The sequence below is a fragment of the Oreochromis niloticus genome, unplaced genomic scaffold (genome assembly GCF_001858045.2).
Source record: "Oreochromis niloticus isolate F11D_XX unplaced genomic scaffold, O_niloticus_UMD_NMBU tig00001453_pilon, whole genome shotgun sequence".
Taxonomy (NCBI): Eukaryota; Metazoa; Chordata; class Actinopteri; order Cichliformes; family Cichlidae; genus Oreochromis; species Oreochromis niloticus.
The window spans coordinates 26,867-39,745 of NW_020327387.1; the positions used below are offsets into that span (position 1 = coordinate 26,867).

The 12,879-nt window shown below is 37.5% G+C and overlaps 1 protein-coding gene across 1 annotated transcript; it reads right to left on the reverse strand.

Annotated features, from left to right (window-relative positions):
• Positions 1-285: 285 nt before the first annotated feature.
• LOC109200493 (cell surface A33 antigen) lies at positions 286-9,957 on the reverse strand. The gene is made up of 3 exons (XM_025904401.1): positions 9,689-9,957; positions 8,242-8,423; positions 286-476 (listed from the first exon to the last, which is right to left on the reverse strand). Exons 1-3 carry the CDS (start codon positions 9,756-9,758, stop codon positions 291-293), a joined length of 438 nt encoding a protein of 145 aa, XP_025760186.1. The 5' UTR covers positions 9,759-9,957; the 3' UTR covers positions 286-290.
• Positions 9,958-12,879: the final 2,922 nt, after the last annotated feature.

Consider the following 12,879-nt stretch of genomic DNA (forward strand, 5'->3'; position numbering starts at 1 on the left):
CAATCAGTCCAACAGATCCATCCTCCTTTCTTCCACCTTCATCTTTGTTGTCTCTTCCTGTCTGACCTGCAGGTGAGAAACAGGTGTGAGGTGTCAGCTGTCAGGTAGGTGATGAGTGAAGAACAGAACAGAATCCATTTCCTCTTCAAACTGCTGTCAGACATTATCTACTGCACTCTGATCACATCACTCAGACCAGCTGCTTTCTACAAAGTCTCATCAACAACATCTTTAGAAACAAACATCAACAACCAGGAAGCAGCTTCACCTCTGATCACACTCAACTCTACTCACTCACCTGGAGCATCAACAACACTCAGGTAGATGCTGCTGATGGGGTCACCACCCAGATTAGCTCTCTTCCTTATGTTTGTTCCTCTCATGAAGACACAACATTCGTATGTTCCATTATCATTAATTGTCACATTCTTCAGAATCAGAGACACGTCTCCATCCTTCATCTGTCTGTCCTGCAGATTGTAGAATTATAGGGACTATTTTACATAACCATCATTTTGTCATTGCATTAATTATCATTTCATCCAAGCATTTATTGAAGCTGCTGGCATTATGTTATAATTTATATTATAGGGGTTATCATAATCAAATATTAACATGTTTATTACAGGTGCAGTATAACTACTTTAAAATGATTGAGTTAAATATATATATATCATAACTCATATGCTGAGTATATTGTTACAGTAAAATAGTAGCTGAGCAAAGGCCTGAATGTATTCAGCTTCTTGTGGTATTTGAGTTTGCTTAGTTACAGGTGACGGAAGGATGTCCAGTCCATGGTGACCTCAAAGGCCTTAGGTCATCACTATATTCGGAAGAGTATGCCACAAGGAGGAACCTCTATGTTGCAGTTAATTCTTAAAATACATGAATGTTCTGTACATGCAAATTATGTGCTTGTAAACGCAAGAAGGGGCGTTACAATACCCTGATGTTATAAAAGCAATCTAGAGTGTATTTTGGGTAGAGATGTACAACTGCTTTGCAGTTTGCACCTCTCCACGCTGCGTGCATTCATTAAAATCAATTGTTTGATTGACCTCTTCTGGACTATCATTGTTTTACTCTCATCCTCAATTTCGGACCCGTAACATTTGGTGCATTGGCCGAGGGTTGAGTAGAGAGAGTTGGAGGTTGAGACTGAGAGGGTCCGAGGCGCTCGAACGAGCAGACACGACTCAGTGGTCGAAGTGAGTGGACATAAGCCGGCTTATTGAAAGGTAAGGCACTACCTGTTGAATTATTTCCAAACAGTGCTGAATTGGTTCTGACAAAATTGAAAGTCTACTCACTGAAAATTACTGGTGAAAGTCTGTTTTGATTTTGGTGAAAATCTCATGAGAATTGAAGTTGAAGTAATGATAATGTAAGGTTAAGTGACAGTACTGAGTAAAGGACAAGCAGTTGGACTGCTACGAGGATTTAAATGCAGTTGGACTGCTAAGGAAAGAGAATTTAAAGTAGTTGGACTACTGAATTTAGGATTATAGGTAATTTGGAAACTGTGTATGGTAATACAGTCATAATTGAATATAAAGCTGGGCTTGGACATCGTTAAAGTTGGTTTGGTGGTCGTACAGGATGTCTTTAAAATACTAGTAAATTTCTGTAGAACGGAACTGTGGGATGTTCCAGTAAGTGCATTGTCGGAAGGTGACGCTTCCAATTTGTCGGTGACGATCGACATCTTCCTCTGGGAGGGATAGTTCACTTGGCAAGTGTGGAGAACAACGACGCTCCTAAATAGCCAGTGGTTGGACCACTTCACCGTTTGGAACGGTTTATGCACTTTTTTGGGTAGCAAAGCTTGGAGCTTGGGCGTTGGACGCTTTTAAATTCACTTAGGATATTTAGGGATTAGAGCAGATACAGTTTGGAACTGAGACTGTCATTGATGATCAAAAACTTGGAGTTTCTCCCTTGGAGGGTTAATTAAATTTTGTCTAAATTATGTAGGTTGTGCAATTTAAGGCCTTGTAAATATTATTTAATTTATCAGACGTCTCTGTGTTATAATTTTTATGTTTGTATATAGGCTCTGTCTGCCACGGGCACTGCAGCAGGCTGGTTATTTTGAGAGGGTGTCTGTGTCTATGTAAATTAGATGCCTGCGACTTATTTAGACTGACATTTCCTGTTTACTAATGAGTGGCTAATGACTGACTGCAGAGCCAGGGTTAAGGACGACTTCAATCTGTGTTTTAAGGGAAGAAATGCAGTTTATGTTTATTATATTTGTGTGACTGTTGTTGATTATGATAAGTATTTCATGATAACTGTAGAATATGAGTATGGGGTTTGCTTGACACGTGTCTGTACTAGGTAAAACTGTGTAAGACTGATAGGAAGTTTATAGGGACTGCTACACATGGCTGATGCCTGTATTTAAGACGCTGGAGTTGTTTATTACAATATTGTAAGTAAAGTTTTATTTCTTGCCATGACTGTATGACTTTTGCGGGGTTTTGAGATAGGATACATAAACTGTTGATACTTAAGACCGTTACCTGGGTTCTGAGAACTGAAATTGAATTTGAGATAATTTAATTAATAAATATGTCTGCAAGCCATGTGTGTTTTGGGGTGTCGAAGTAAGATGTTTTAGGATTTTTAGATGGGGTTTGTTTCAGTTTGAGATAATATATATACAGTTACATTTTCTGTGTGTGTCGTTGAGTGACAACATGCGCAGTTTAAATTGGGCGCTGTTCCTTCCTCTTTTTAGTTTCAAAACACAAAGGCTGTGAGATTAAAAAATTACTGTGAGTAACGGTTTGACTTTTGACTAGGGAAATAATATGCTTACTTTTGGGTCTATGAAGATATTTGACCTTCAGTGATGTTATGAGAGGTTTCAGTTTTCTTTTTCTTTTTTCTTTTGACTTGCTCTTTCTGATCATGGAAGGCATGTCCAAAATACTCGTATGAAAGCGTATTTTGTGTGATTTTAACTGTGTGAATGCTGTCAGTATTTGATTTGAGTGACTGTGTGATTTGTCTGAGTAAGTGAAAAGGGGAAGTCTGAGAGAGAGAAAGGCAGTGCGTGTGAGACGATTTATGGCGTCTGAAAGAGGTTAGAGCATTTAAAAGGTGTGTATGGAATAAAGGAGTGTGAAATATATTTCTTGTGTGATGAAAAGTAGGATGTGCTAAAGTTTGAAAGTGTTTTTAATTCAAGAAAACAAAAAACAAAGGAGTTAGATTAGTTTGAGGAACAGGAAATATTGCTCTATGTACCGGGGCTGCAGCGACAGGAAATAGTGAACAGGAACTGTGCATGCCCATATATGGGAACTGAGTGTGTACAGAAAGAACACAGAGAGAGAGATTTAACTCTAGGCACATGAAGCAAATGAAGCCTTTAAGAAAAATGCATATATTACTAATTATATGGTTTAGTGTGTCAATACAGGTGGGCGTCTTTCAACTTTGCAACCTTGAGTTCAGCAGCAGAAAAGTAGATTAAAAGAATTGGGAGAAAATAAGCCAGTCTTTGGCTCGAAATTGTGCAGCTTGAGCTCTTACTTTGTCCTTCACCCCGAGAAGACACGCAAAGGACAGTTAATCACCTGATGAAGACAGATAGAACATCGTGGACTTGAATACAGCAGGCAAACGACAGTGCCACTGATCCATTAACACTGATGACGACTGACGACCAGCAGCAGCATGTAAGACTAATGCAACATGTACTGTGAAAATACAGGCTGGGCAGTTGAACAGTGGGATAAAGAATTGTGGAAGAGCACTGGACATTGAGTGATATTTTGCCACGCTGGGACTTAATCTGAAAGAAAAGACTGTAAAGAAACAGAGAAGAAGACAGCAGCTGAGTTGAGACTGTGTTTGCTGGAGCTTTGAAGCCCGAATAGGACATTGTGCAGAGAGGACCAGTGAGAGATGAAGCTGGACGAGTTTGACTGCGAGAATATAGGATATAATTGGATTGAAAATTGAAGCCTGAACTCATGAATTGTTTAGGGATGTCCACCATAGCATAACAAAGAGGTAAACATTAGAAAAGGTAAGAATAATGAAAGAAATAATTGTCATTACCTTAATGAATAGAAAACACACATACAAATTGTTACATGTGAGATATTTTTGAAATGAATCAGAAGTGAGATAGTTTGAATCTAAAGCTCAGTGGTGAAATGCATAAATTAAATATGAATATATAGGATGCAATGAAGAAACAGCTTACACGTAGTGTACATTAACATGAATACATAGAAATGCAATGAGAAACTCAATGAATTAATTTAATGAAGAAGCAGTTTACACCCAATTAACATAAAATGCAGGGAAGAACACGCTTACATGCATGGCATAATTGGTGTTTCTGACTAGAGACAGAGAAATGGGTTATTTAACCACTGGTGATAATAATGAAAATGTCTTAGTTTTGTTATTTTCAGGAGTAAAGCAGACTTGGACCGGCTCTCCACAGCAGCAGTCGGAAGAAAGTTAGAGGTTAACATCTATGGATAAGTTAAGGCAAGTTTCTGGTTGAATTGTTCACAGCATGATGTGTCCAGGAACCTGAAAAGCAAGCCCCAGCTCCTGGCTGAAGACCAGGAGGGCGGTAATTTAAGGTGGGAAATCAAAATGTGGGTTAGTAACTCGGGGAAAAAGAAAACTGACTGCTTAACTGGAGAGTTGGGAAGAAGTCTGGGAGACTGTGAAGTCATACATGCAAAATAACATATACCCATACACACACAAACAGAAAATGCATTAACCTTATAAAGACAAGCTCCTGAAGCTTAATGAACAGATATTGATTAAAAATCTGGCTAAGAACATAAGCATATGCAATGAAGATCTGCTTGCTGCTTGTATGAGTGAGAGAATGGTGTGAATGGTTAATACAATTGATGGAAAGATTTAAAAGAGATGGAAAAAAAACAAAACAAAAGAAAAGTGTTTATAAGAGTGACTCAGGAGTGCTCTTGCACTGATTGATCAAAGTAAGTGATTAGTATAGAAAGAAAATGAAAATAATTAAATAATGTGATAAAGTTTAAACATGTATTTCTTTTGCCAAGTTAAATTGTTGAGATATGGCTGAGTATGGAAAAGTTTGAGAGCTTGTGTGAATGTGGACAGAGGAGCTTGCTGTGTGTGTGTGATTGAGGCCTTAAAGGAGGGGTAGATTGTTCAGAGGTGCAAATTTGATTAGGAGGTTTATAAATTAGTGTTGACACATTGTTGTAAGGTGTTAGGCTGAATCTGAGTATGGTAAAGTGCTTAACCGGGGTTATTGTTGTGTACGAAACGGTGTAGCTTTTGGCGAGGTCTTCGGTGTGTTGAATGGGTGAAATTTAAGATGGTTTAAGATTTTTTGGGGCTGTTGTTTTTCATTTTAATAGAGGGAATTTTGATAAATATGGACAGGTCTAAAAGGGCCCATAGTTTTTATAACAGTGCACTTAGAAAAAACCTGTCAGGTGATTTTGTTTTGTACTTTGATGAGCTAACAATCAGCTCTCTTTTTTCTCATTTTTGCTCTAAGCAGGCCTGGAAGAGAGTGAACTGACGGCGCGGACAAATTACCAAGTAAGGATTGCAGCGAGTCAATCCAGTCAAAAGTATAGAGAACTATTTTCCTAAAAAGGAAAAACGAAATAAAACAAATGATTGAGCTCATTTTGCTGATGTGGAGCATCTGATCACGTGCGCAGAAGGCTGCAGATCAGCAAAAATATCATGTGTGAATGCATGGGAGTGAATGTGAGTGATGGGACCAAGAGGGGAAATAAATAAAAGGTTGACAAACAGGACAAGTGGGAGACTTAAATCTGGGGATGCTGATTTTGGGATATTGATGTGTGCGTTGAGAAAATTATTTACTGGGGTTGGATTATGTTATTACATTATAGGATGCTAAATGCTAAAAGGGAAACATTGATGTAACTTAAGTTACCATGAACGGAGGGGACACATGATTAATAACTGTTCTGTGTAAGTTTATTTTGGGTTATAACACAGGTTGGATCACCAGTGGAGAAAGTGAGTATAAAAGGTGATGTTCTGGTTAACACACAGGCTTTTGTTTATAGGACGTTTCAAGGATGCAGGCTGTGGATGGAGCCAAGAAAAGATTTGACATGATGATTAATTTGATTTCATTCCTTAAAAACAGGTTTGAAGGTCCGGAGCATGTAGACTTAATATGATATGACTAACCTTTTAATGCCCTAACCTGAGTGAAGGATTTTGAGTTTGTAACACATGAGATGTGTCACAAAAAGGGGGGAGTTACAGGATTTAAGGTTTAATTTGAAAGGGGTTTTAGGATTACTTGATGATGTTTAGGTTTTTTGATAATTTAGGTATGGTAAAACTGAGGCAGAAAGTGTTATTTTCAGGTTATTTTTGATTTCTAGAATAAGAGGTTATAATTTAGGCGTGCACATACAGATATGTCAAAGGAAAATTGTATATATGTTATCAGCTACATGAAATGTGTCTACGTGACGTTTACCTAATAACTTATGTGATGATAAAGTTGTTTACCGACTAGCAGCTTGCTCTCTTCTTGAACCTACAGACTTAGAAAAGGGGAACTTCAGCTCTGAGTTCTGAGAATAACTCTGGTATTTTTATAAGTAGACAGGAAACACGTCGAGACCGCCGTATAGGGCAAATGTGTTAGAGCTTGTAATTAAATGTGGGCTTGAAAAGAGGAAGCAAATTTGGTACAGGACATGCTTGAGATGATCAGATGAGAGAAAGGAGAAGAACAGAGCACAAATACACCGAGTTGTTTATATTACAAAGAAGATCAAAAGCTTGTTAGACACAGGTTATAATGGAAGCATAAAAGGGATGAGAGGAACTTTACATAACATAGAAATCCTGCAACAATTCGTAAATTGCCCAAACACAGTGTTCAGACCGGATATGCGCTACCCGTTAAAGGGGGCGAAGAAATCAGGCCTAAGTTTGAAAAATGAAATGGGTTAACTCGATAGAGGATGTTTCCAAAGGTAGAGAAAATAATGTAGGACCTTTTACCAGGAGAAAGCTAACTGTATCTTTTACACTTTACAGTGTGCATTGAGGGAAGTCAGGAATAGTTTAAATTAGGATTGAAAAAATTAAACTAGGTGAAAAGGGGGTGTAGCAAGTAGATTTAGGGCAGTTCACAGCCTGGCGTAAACGCAAGGTGCCGTCACACAGCTTAAGTTATTTGTTTGATTTATTTTATGACAAAATAATAAGGAAACATTCTTCACTTTAACGCGTTTTTTTATGAAAAACCACTGACTCATAGATGCAGATAGACATACAAGTGCACATACATCCAGATGTGCATTTAGACATTAAAAGTGTAGAGACATGTACACACAGATTGGCAAACCGGTACAGAGTCTAACTGAAGAGCTTAACAAAGCAGACGTGGCAGTAGGGTTTGTGATTTTGCCTGATATGATATTGTGAACCAACTATGAATAATGACAGGAACCTGAGATGAACACAGTAGGTTAGTAAGGTGTAGCAGAGAGAGGGTCAGAGCGAAGGTAGTGGACCTGGGAATAGTGTAGTGACGTCTTTGGAAGACGTCAAAAGGGGGAATTGTAGAATTATAGGGACTATTTTACATAACCATCATTTTGTCATTGCATTAATTATCATTTCATCCAAGCATTTATTGAAGCTGCTGGCATTATGTTATAATTTATATTATAGGGGTTATCATAATCAAATATTAACATGTTTATTACAGGTGCAGTATAACTACTTTAAAATGATTGAGTTAAATATATATATATCATAACTCATATGCTGAGTATATTGTTACAGTAAAATAGTAGCTGAGCAAAGGCCTGAATGTATTCAGCTTCTTGTGGTATTTGAGTTTGCTTAGTTACAGGTGACGGAAGGATGTCCAGTCCATGGTGACCTCAAAGGCCTTAGGTCATCACTATATTCGGAAGAGTATGCCACAAGGAGGAACCTCTATGTTGCAGTTAATTCTTAAAATACATGAATGTTCTGTACATGCAAATTATGTGCTTGTAAACGCAAGAAGGGGCGTTACAATACCCTGATGTTATAAAAGCAATCTAGAGTGTATTTTGGGTAGAGATGTACAACTGCTTTGCAGTTTGCACCTCTCCACGCTGCGTGCATTCATTAAAATCAATTGTTTGATTTACCTCTTCTGGACCATCATTGTTTTACTCTCATCCTCAATTTCGGACCCGTAACAAGATCCACCCGGTTCTTAAAAGATGGATGCTGGTTAACTGGATCAAATTGTTCATCTCTATAAAAAAGCACATATTCATCTTCCAGGTCAGCTCTGTTCCACTCTACACCTATGATGTTTTTATTTGGAGCTCGACATGTCAGAGTGACGTCCTGTCCAGACTCAGCTGTGATGGTTTTTTGTTCTGAAAGAGGGGGAAAAAAACAGAGCAGAGAGGTTAAAGGTCAAAGCGCAACTGATCACTTCAGCAGCCAGATGGAGTGAGGAGTGTATGCACATATATTAAATTATAGTACATCCGTGCATGATATACATAAAAAAGGAATCAAAAAAATCTTTTATTAATGCTAAGGTACACACGTGATCATTATGACAGTAAATGCTGTTAATATTATTCACTACCACTGCACCCCACCACTACAGAGATCTGACCTTAATCTATTACTGACACAAAAGTCAGTTATAACCATTATCACTCTGCATTAACAAGATTTCTTCATACAATCAATTGTGCTGTTATTTTATTTTTATTTACCTACTTATTTTTCGCTGCGTAGAATTTGAGTTGTGCTTTTTTTGTTAAAGCTCCCAAATCTCATATTTTGACAGTACAGGGTCAAAGTTAGTTTAATTTTAAGTTGGAAACTCAGAGGGTTGAAGGGATGCTGCCTCTAACAGTATCTACAATAAATGAGGAGATTACTGTGGATGACAGTAGCTGTGTTATATAAACACTTATACAGTGAAACGTGCTGATAATAAGTGAACATAATGTGTGAGAGAAAGCAGCCTCTCATTATAAGACACTGTGAGTCTCTGCATGCTGCCTTTATGGAGCTACAGCTGTTTGTATACACTGAACAAAAAGTTTTGTATCAGTATACAGGGCTGGATGTAATGAAGTGTTTTTAGGGTGGCAAAATCAAAACCATTTCTTTACACATATGCAGCTTTTACAATGTGTAAATGTATATGTTTAATATGCCTTAAAATGTAGCCAAGGGTTCTAACTTTTTTATACAACTATTTAAAACTCAGGGGCTGATCTACAGAGGTGGTCTACATGGAGTGGTCTCTTGCTCCCCCTTAATTGACAACATTGTCACATACAAAACTACGGTGGCACTCGGGGTGGCAAGAGATCATTTTAATGTGGCACATGCCAACTCTGTAGATCTGCCTCTGGCTGTATACTGACTCCTGAAACTACAACACATCACACTGACACACACATTACACTTCTTTGTCTCTGTGCTGGAAACAACACCGCTGACCAACCGGGTAAATCCACAGACACCACCAGACCTCGTGATGCCGTCATAAACAAACAGACAATATGATTGTCTGATTCAATATGAAACTAATTGTTTGAAAAGTAACATGTAAACCAGACTGAAGTTTATTCCTCTTTATCTCAGAGGGAAACACCGTTTGGTTTATAAACCTCACCTGCAGAGACAAACACGAAGACACCGACAAACAGCAAAGTCGAGCAGAGCGACGCAGTTACAGGAAACATTTCCGTGTTTTGTTTCTGCTGATCTGACTCTTAGTTTGTTCTAAAAGTCTGAGTCTGTTGGTATTTTCAGTTAATAACAAAACTAGAGTTTTAAAACTGACTACATGAGGTTAACTTTGAGGTTTAAATAAAGCTGAAACCTTAGTTTTTCAGCCACAGGTTCAAACGCCACACTTTCGATCTCTCGTAAGGAAGTCGCATTAGAATGACGTATGTTGCGCTGCGCTGTATGATGACCATGAATAAGTGCGTCATAACTAAAGCGGTGAAATCTAAAGCAGGTCTGAGTGTTTAACAGGTTCAGTTCTTGAATGATCTCCACAGAACAACACAAACATAACCTCTCTCATCATCAATCATCAGCTACATACTAAAGACCATCATCAGCCAAAGGACTTCAAAATGACGTCACTGTATAAAAATGTATATTGTACTATGGAGGAGGCAGCATTTAGCTGTAGCCTCCATAAAACCACAGAGAACTTTGTCCAGCGCGTGCAGCTGACGCAGCACTTGCTGTAAATCACATGACTGTAATCAGAGTACAGGAGAGTAACAGAGTACACTTCCTCTTTTTTCTTTTTTATATTTTGTCAGATATAGTCTGACATCTTTTGGTTCTTCAGATGATAAAACACAGTGAATTCATTTCATATGATGTGTTTCCACAGATGAAACCAGATGACAGTAAATCAAATACTTCACACTAACTCCACATGACATTCATCTGTAACCAGTAAAGTGAAGCTTTAATCCTGGTTCAGATTAACATGAACAATCTGTTAATCCACTGAAGCTCACAGACTTCAGTCAAACTGTCAGATTATCTAAAAGACTGAAAGACGTCATTTTAAACACTTACTGTTGTCCTGAAGAATCTCTGAAACCCTCAAACACTCTTCTGATCATCAGGATGGAAAAATTAAAATTATCCACTGAAAGATAAAAAAAAAAAAGGTCTGAGTTCAGCATCAGCTTTTTCAGTATGTAAAAAGGAACACACTGAAGATTTATTCCACTTAATAAAAAAAAGTTTAAAAAAAAGTTAAGAAATCAAACAATAAAATGTAACAAGTTTAAAGTCTGTGCATAAAGTGGCCTCTGTACCACAGAGTCACAGATCAAACTAACCCACACATCCGTGTGTCATCCTGTTTGGTACAACACACCCTTCACCTGTGTGACATCAGTGCACATAGCAACACCTTAGCAACCACATTCCTATCTTCTCCAAATCTAAGTATACACATGTGACAAACAGCTACCACATATACAAAGAAACAGAGAAGTAATAAAGAAGTGAAGTGTTGCAATAAATCAGGTAGATGTGCAGAGACAACTTCCCACTCCACTCAGTTCATGAATTTAGATCAGCTCAGTCTAATCAAAAAAAGTAAAAGGTTGTGATTTCCTCTAAAAGGTGTTTAGGTGCAAAACAAATGAGGACAAATTATTGTTAATATTACTCAAACTAATATTAGTTTGATATCAGTCAAAAATCAAGCTGATTGTTTACTCAAGCTACAAAACTAGAAATACTTTATAGATGAATCTCTAACAAAAGCTTCTTAAAACACACAGTGTTTATATCCGATACTGTTTTTACCTTCATCTGTACAACGTTTCTGTCAGAGTCATTAATCACTGACATTCTCCCGCCTGACTTCCTCAGAATCATCCAATTTTTTGTACAAAAATGTAATCAATCCATGCATTTCTTTAAAAAAAGAAAAGAAAAGAGAAGATTTTGTGGTTGTGGTGATTAATTTAATCATTTAATCAATGCTCTGATCTTATCTGCATTAGAGAAAGAAAGTGGTGTGTATGTCAGTGTCAACATCCTGGTCAAACTGGTTCAGTAGTGTGTGCTTGTCATTGGTACAGATTGACCCTGTGAATCAATGACATGACCTGTGTGTACAGTAAAGTACATTTATTAACACTAAAAACAAACCTGACTTTTGTCACCTTGTTGTTTGGTGTTCACGAAATTTCTGACTGTGAAGTGATTTCATATCAAAGCTTCTTATTAGAGCTAACATAGCTGTGGTATAACTAATCCAAACAGTTTGAAACATTATAAAACAATTGCATGAGCATGGTACATGTATTAATGTTATGTAATTCAGGACTGAGATCCAGCATCAATCATTTACCAGTATGCGTTTCATTAAAAGCACAAGTAACACTCATCAGTAACTAACTGCATTTAATCTAGTGAAATTCACTAAAGTTCAACTGTTTTTGTTTTTTTAAAATATTTTTTTCCACGTCAATTTATATTGTGGAGTGTTGGGGGAGCAGCTAGTTCTCTCCCATCATGTGCTGCTGTTTAGATGTTCTTGTTTTATTGTTTATTGTTATATTAATTTTAACTGTTATCTTGAATGTTGTGTTTATATTGCGGTTCAAAGTCACTGACAGTTATTGTTTTATAGAATGAATGCAGAACCATACGTGAGTTCTTTTGTGCTGTTATTGAAGGTCGAAGCACAGTGTAGCATCAGCGGGTATGTAATAAAAAAATTCTCTTCCTGTTTGTGTTGAATCAGCAAGTTTAATCTTTCTGTGGAGTATGTTGTTAAGACTTCTCTCCATGCTGCAATATGTTGTTAACTATAAAAACTTCAAACTGTGGAAACAAAAAACAAAAAGACCTCAAATATGGGGATCTTATGCTTTATAGGATGAAACTAAATGATTAAATGTTAAACCCTAAATAACATCAGCAACTACCGTCAACTTTATGTCAGATTTATAGAGAAAAAACAGATTTCATACCTCCAACCCCTCCGAGTGTAGCGGTCGCTTCTTTCCCTGTTTATTCCACTAAGTCGATTACAGAGACAGAAATACGACTTTAAAGACAACAGGACACATGATGAAAAAAACAAAAGATTAATGGGGAGGAACAAAGTCTGACTGAGAGGAACAATTAAACATTCACTTCCTTTGTCTGGCCTGGTGGATGAGTAAAAAAAAGAAAAGAAACTGTCTGTGGTCATCAAACAATCAATAAACAGGGAAGCAGGAACAGTGTTGGATTTTAACACTTGTACTGACGGCTGTGAGAAGCTGTGACGCTGCAGGTTCAGCAGCACCCTCTGGTGGACGATCGACG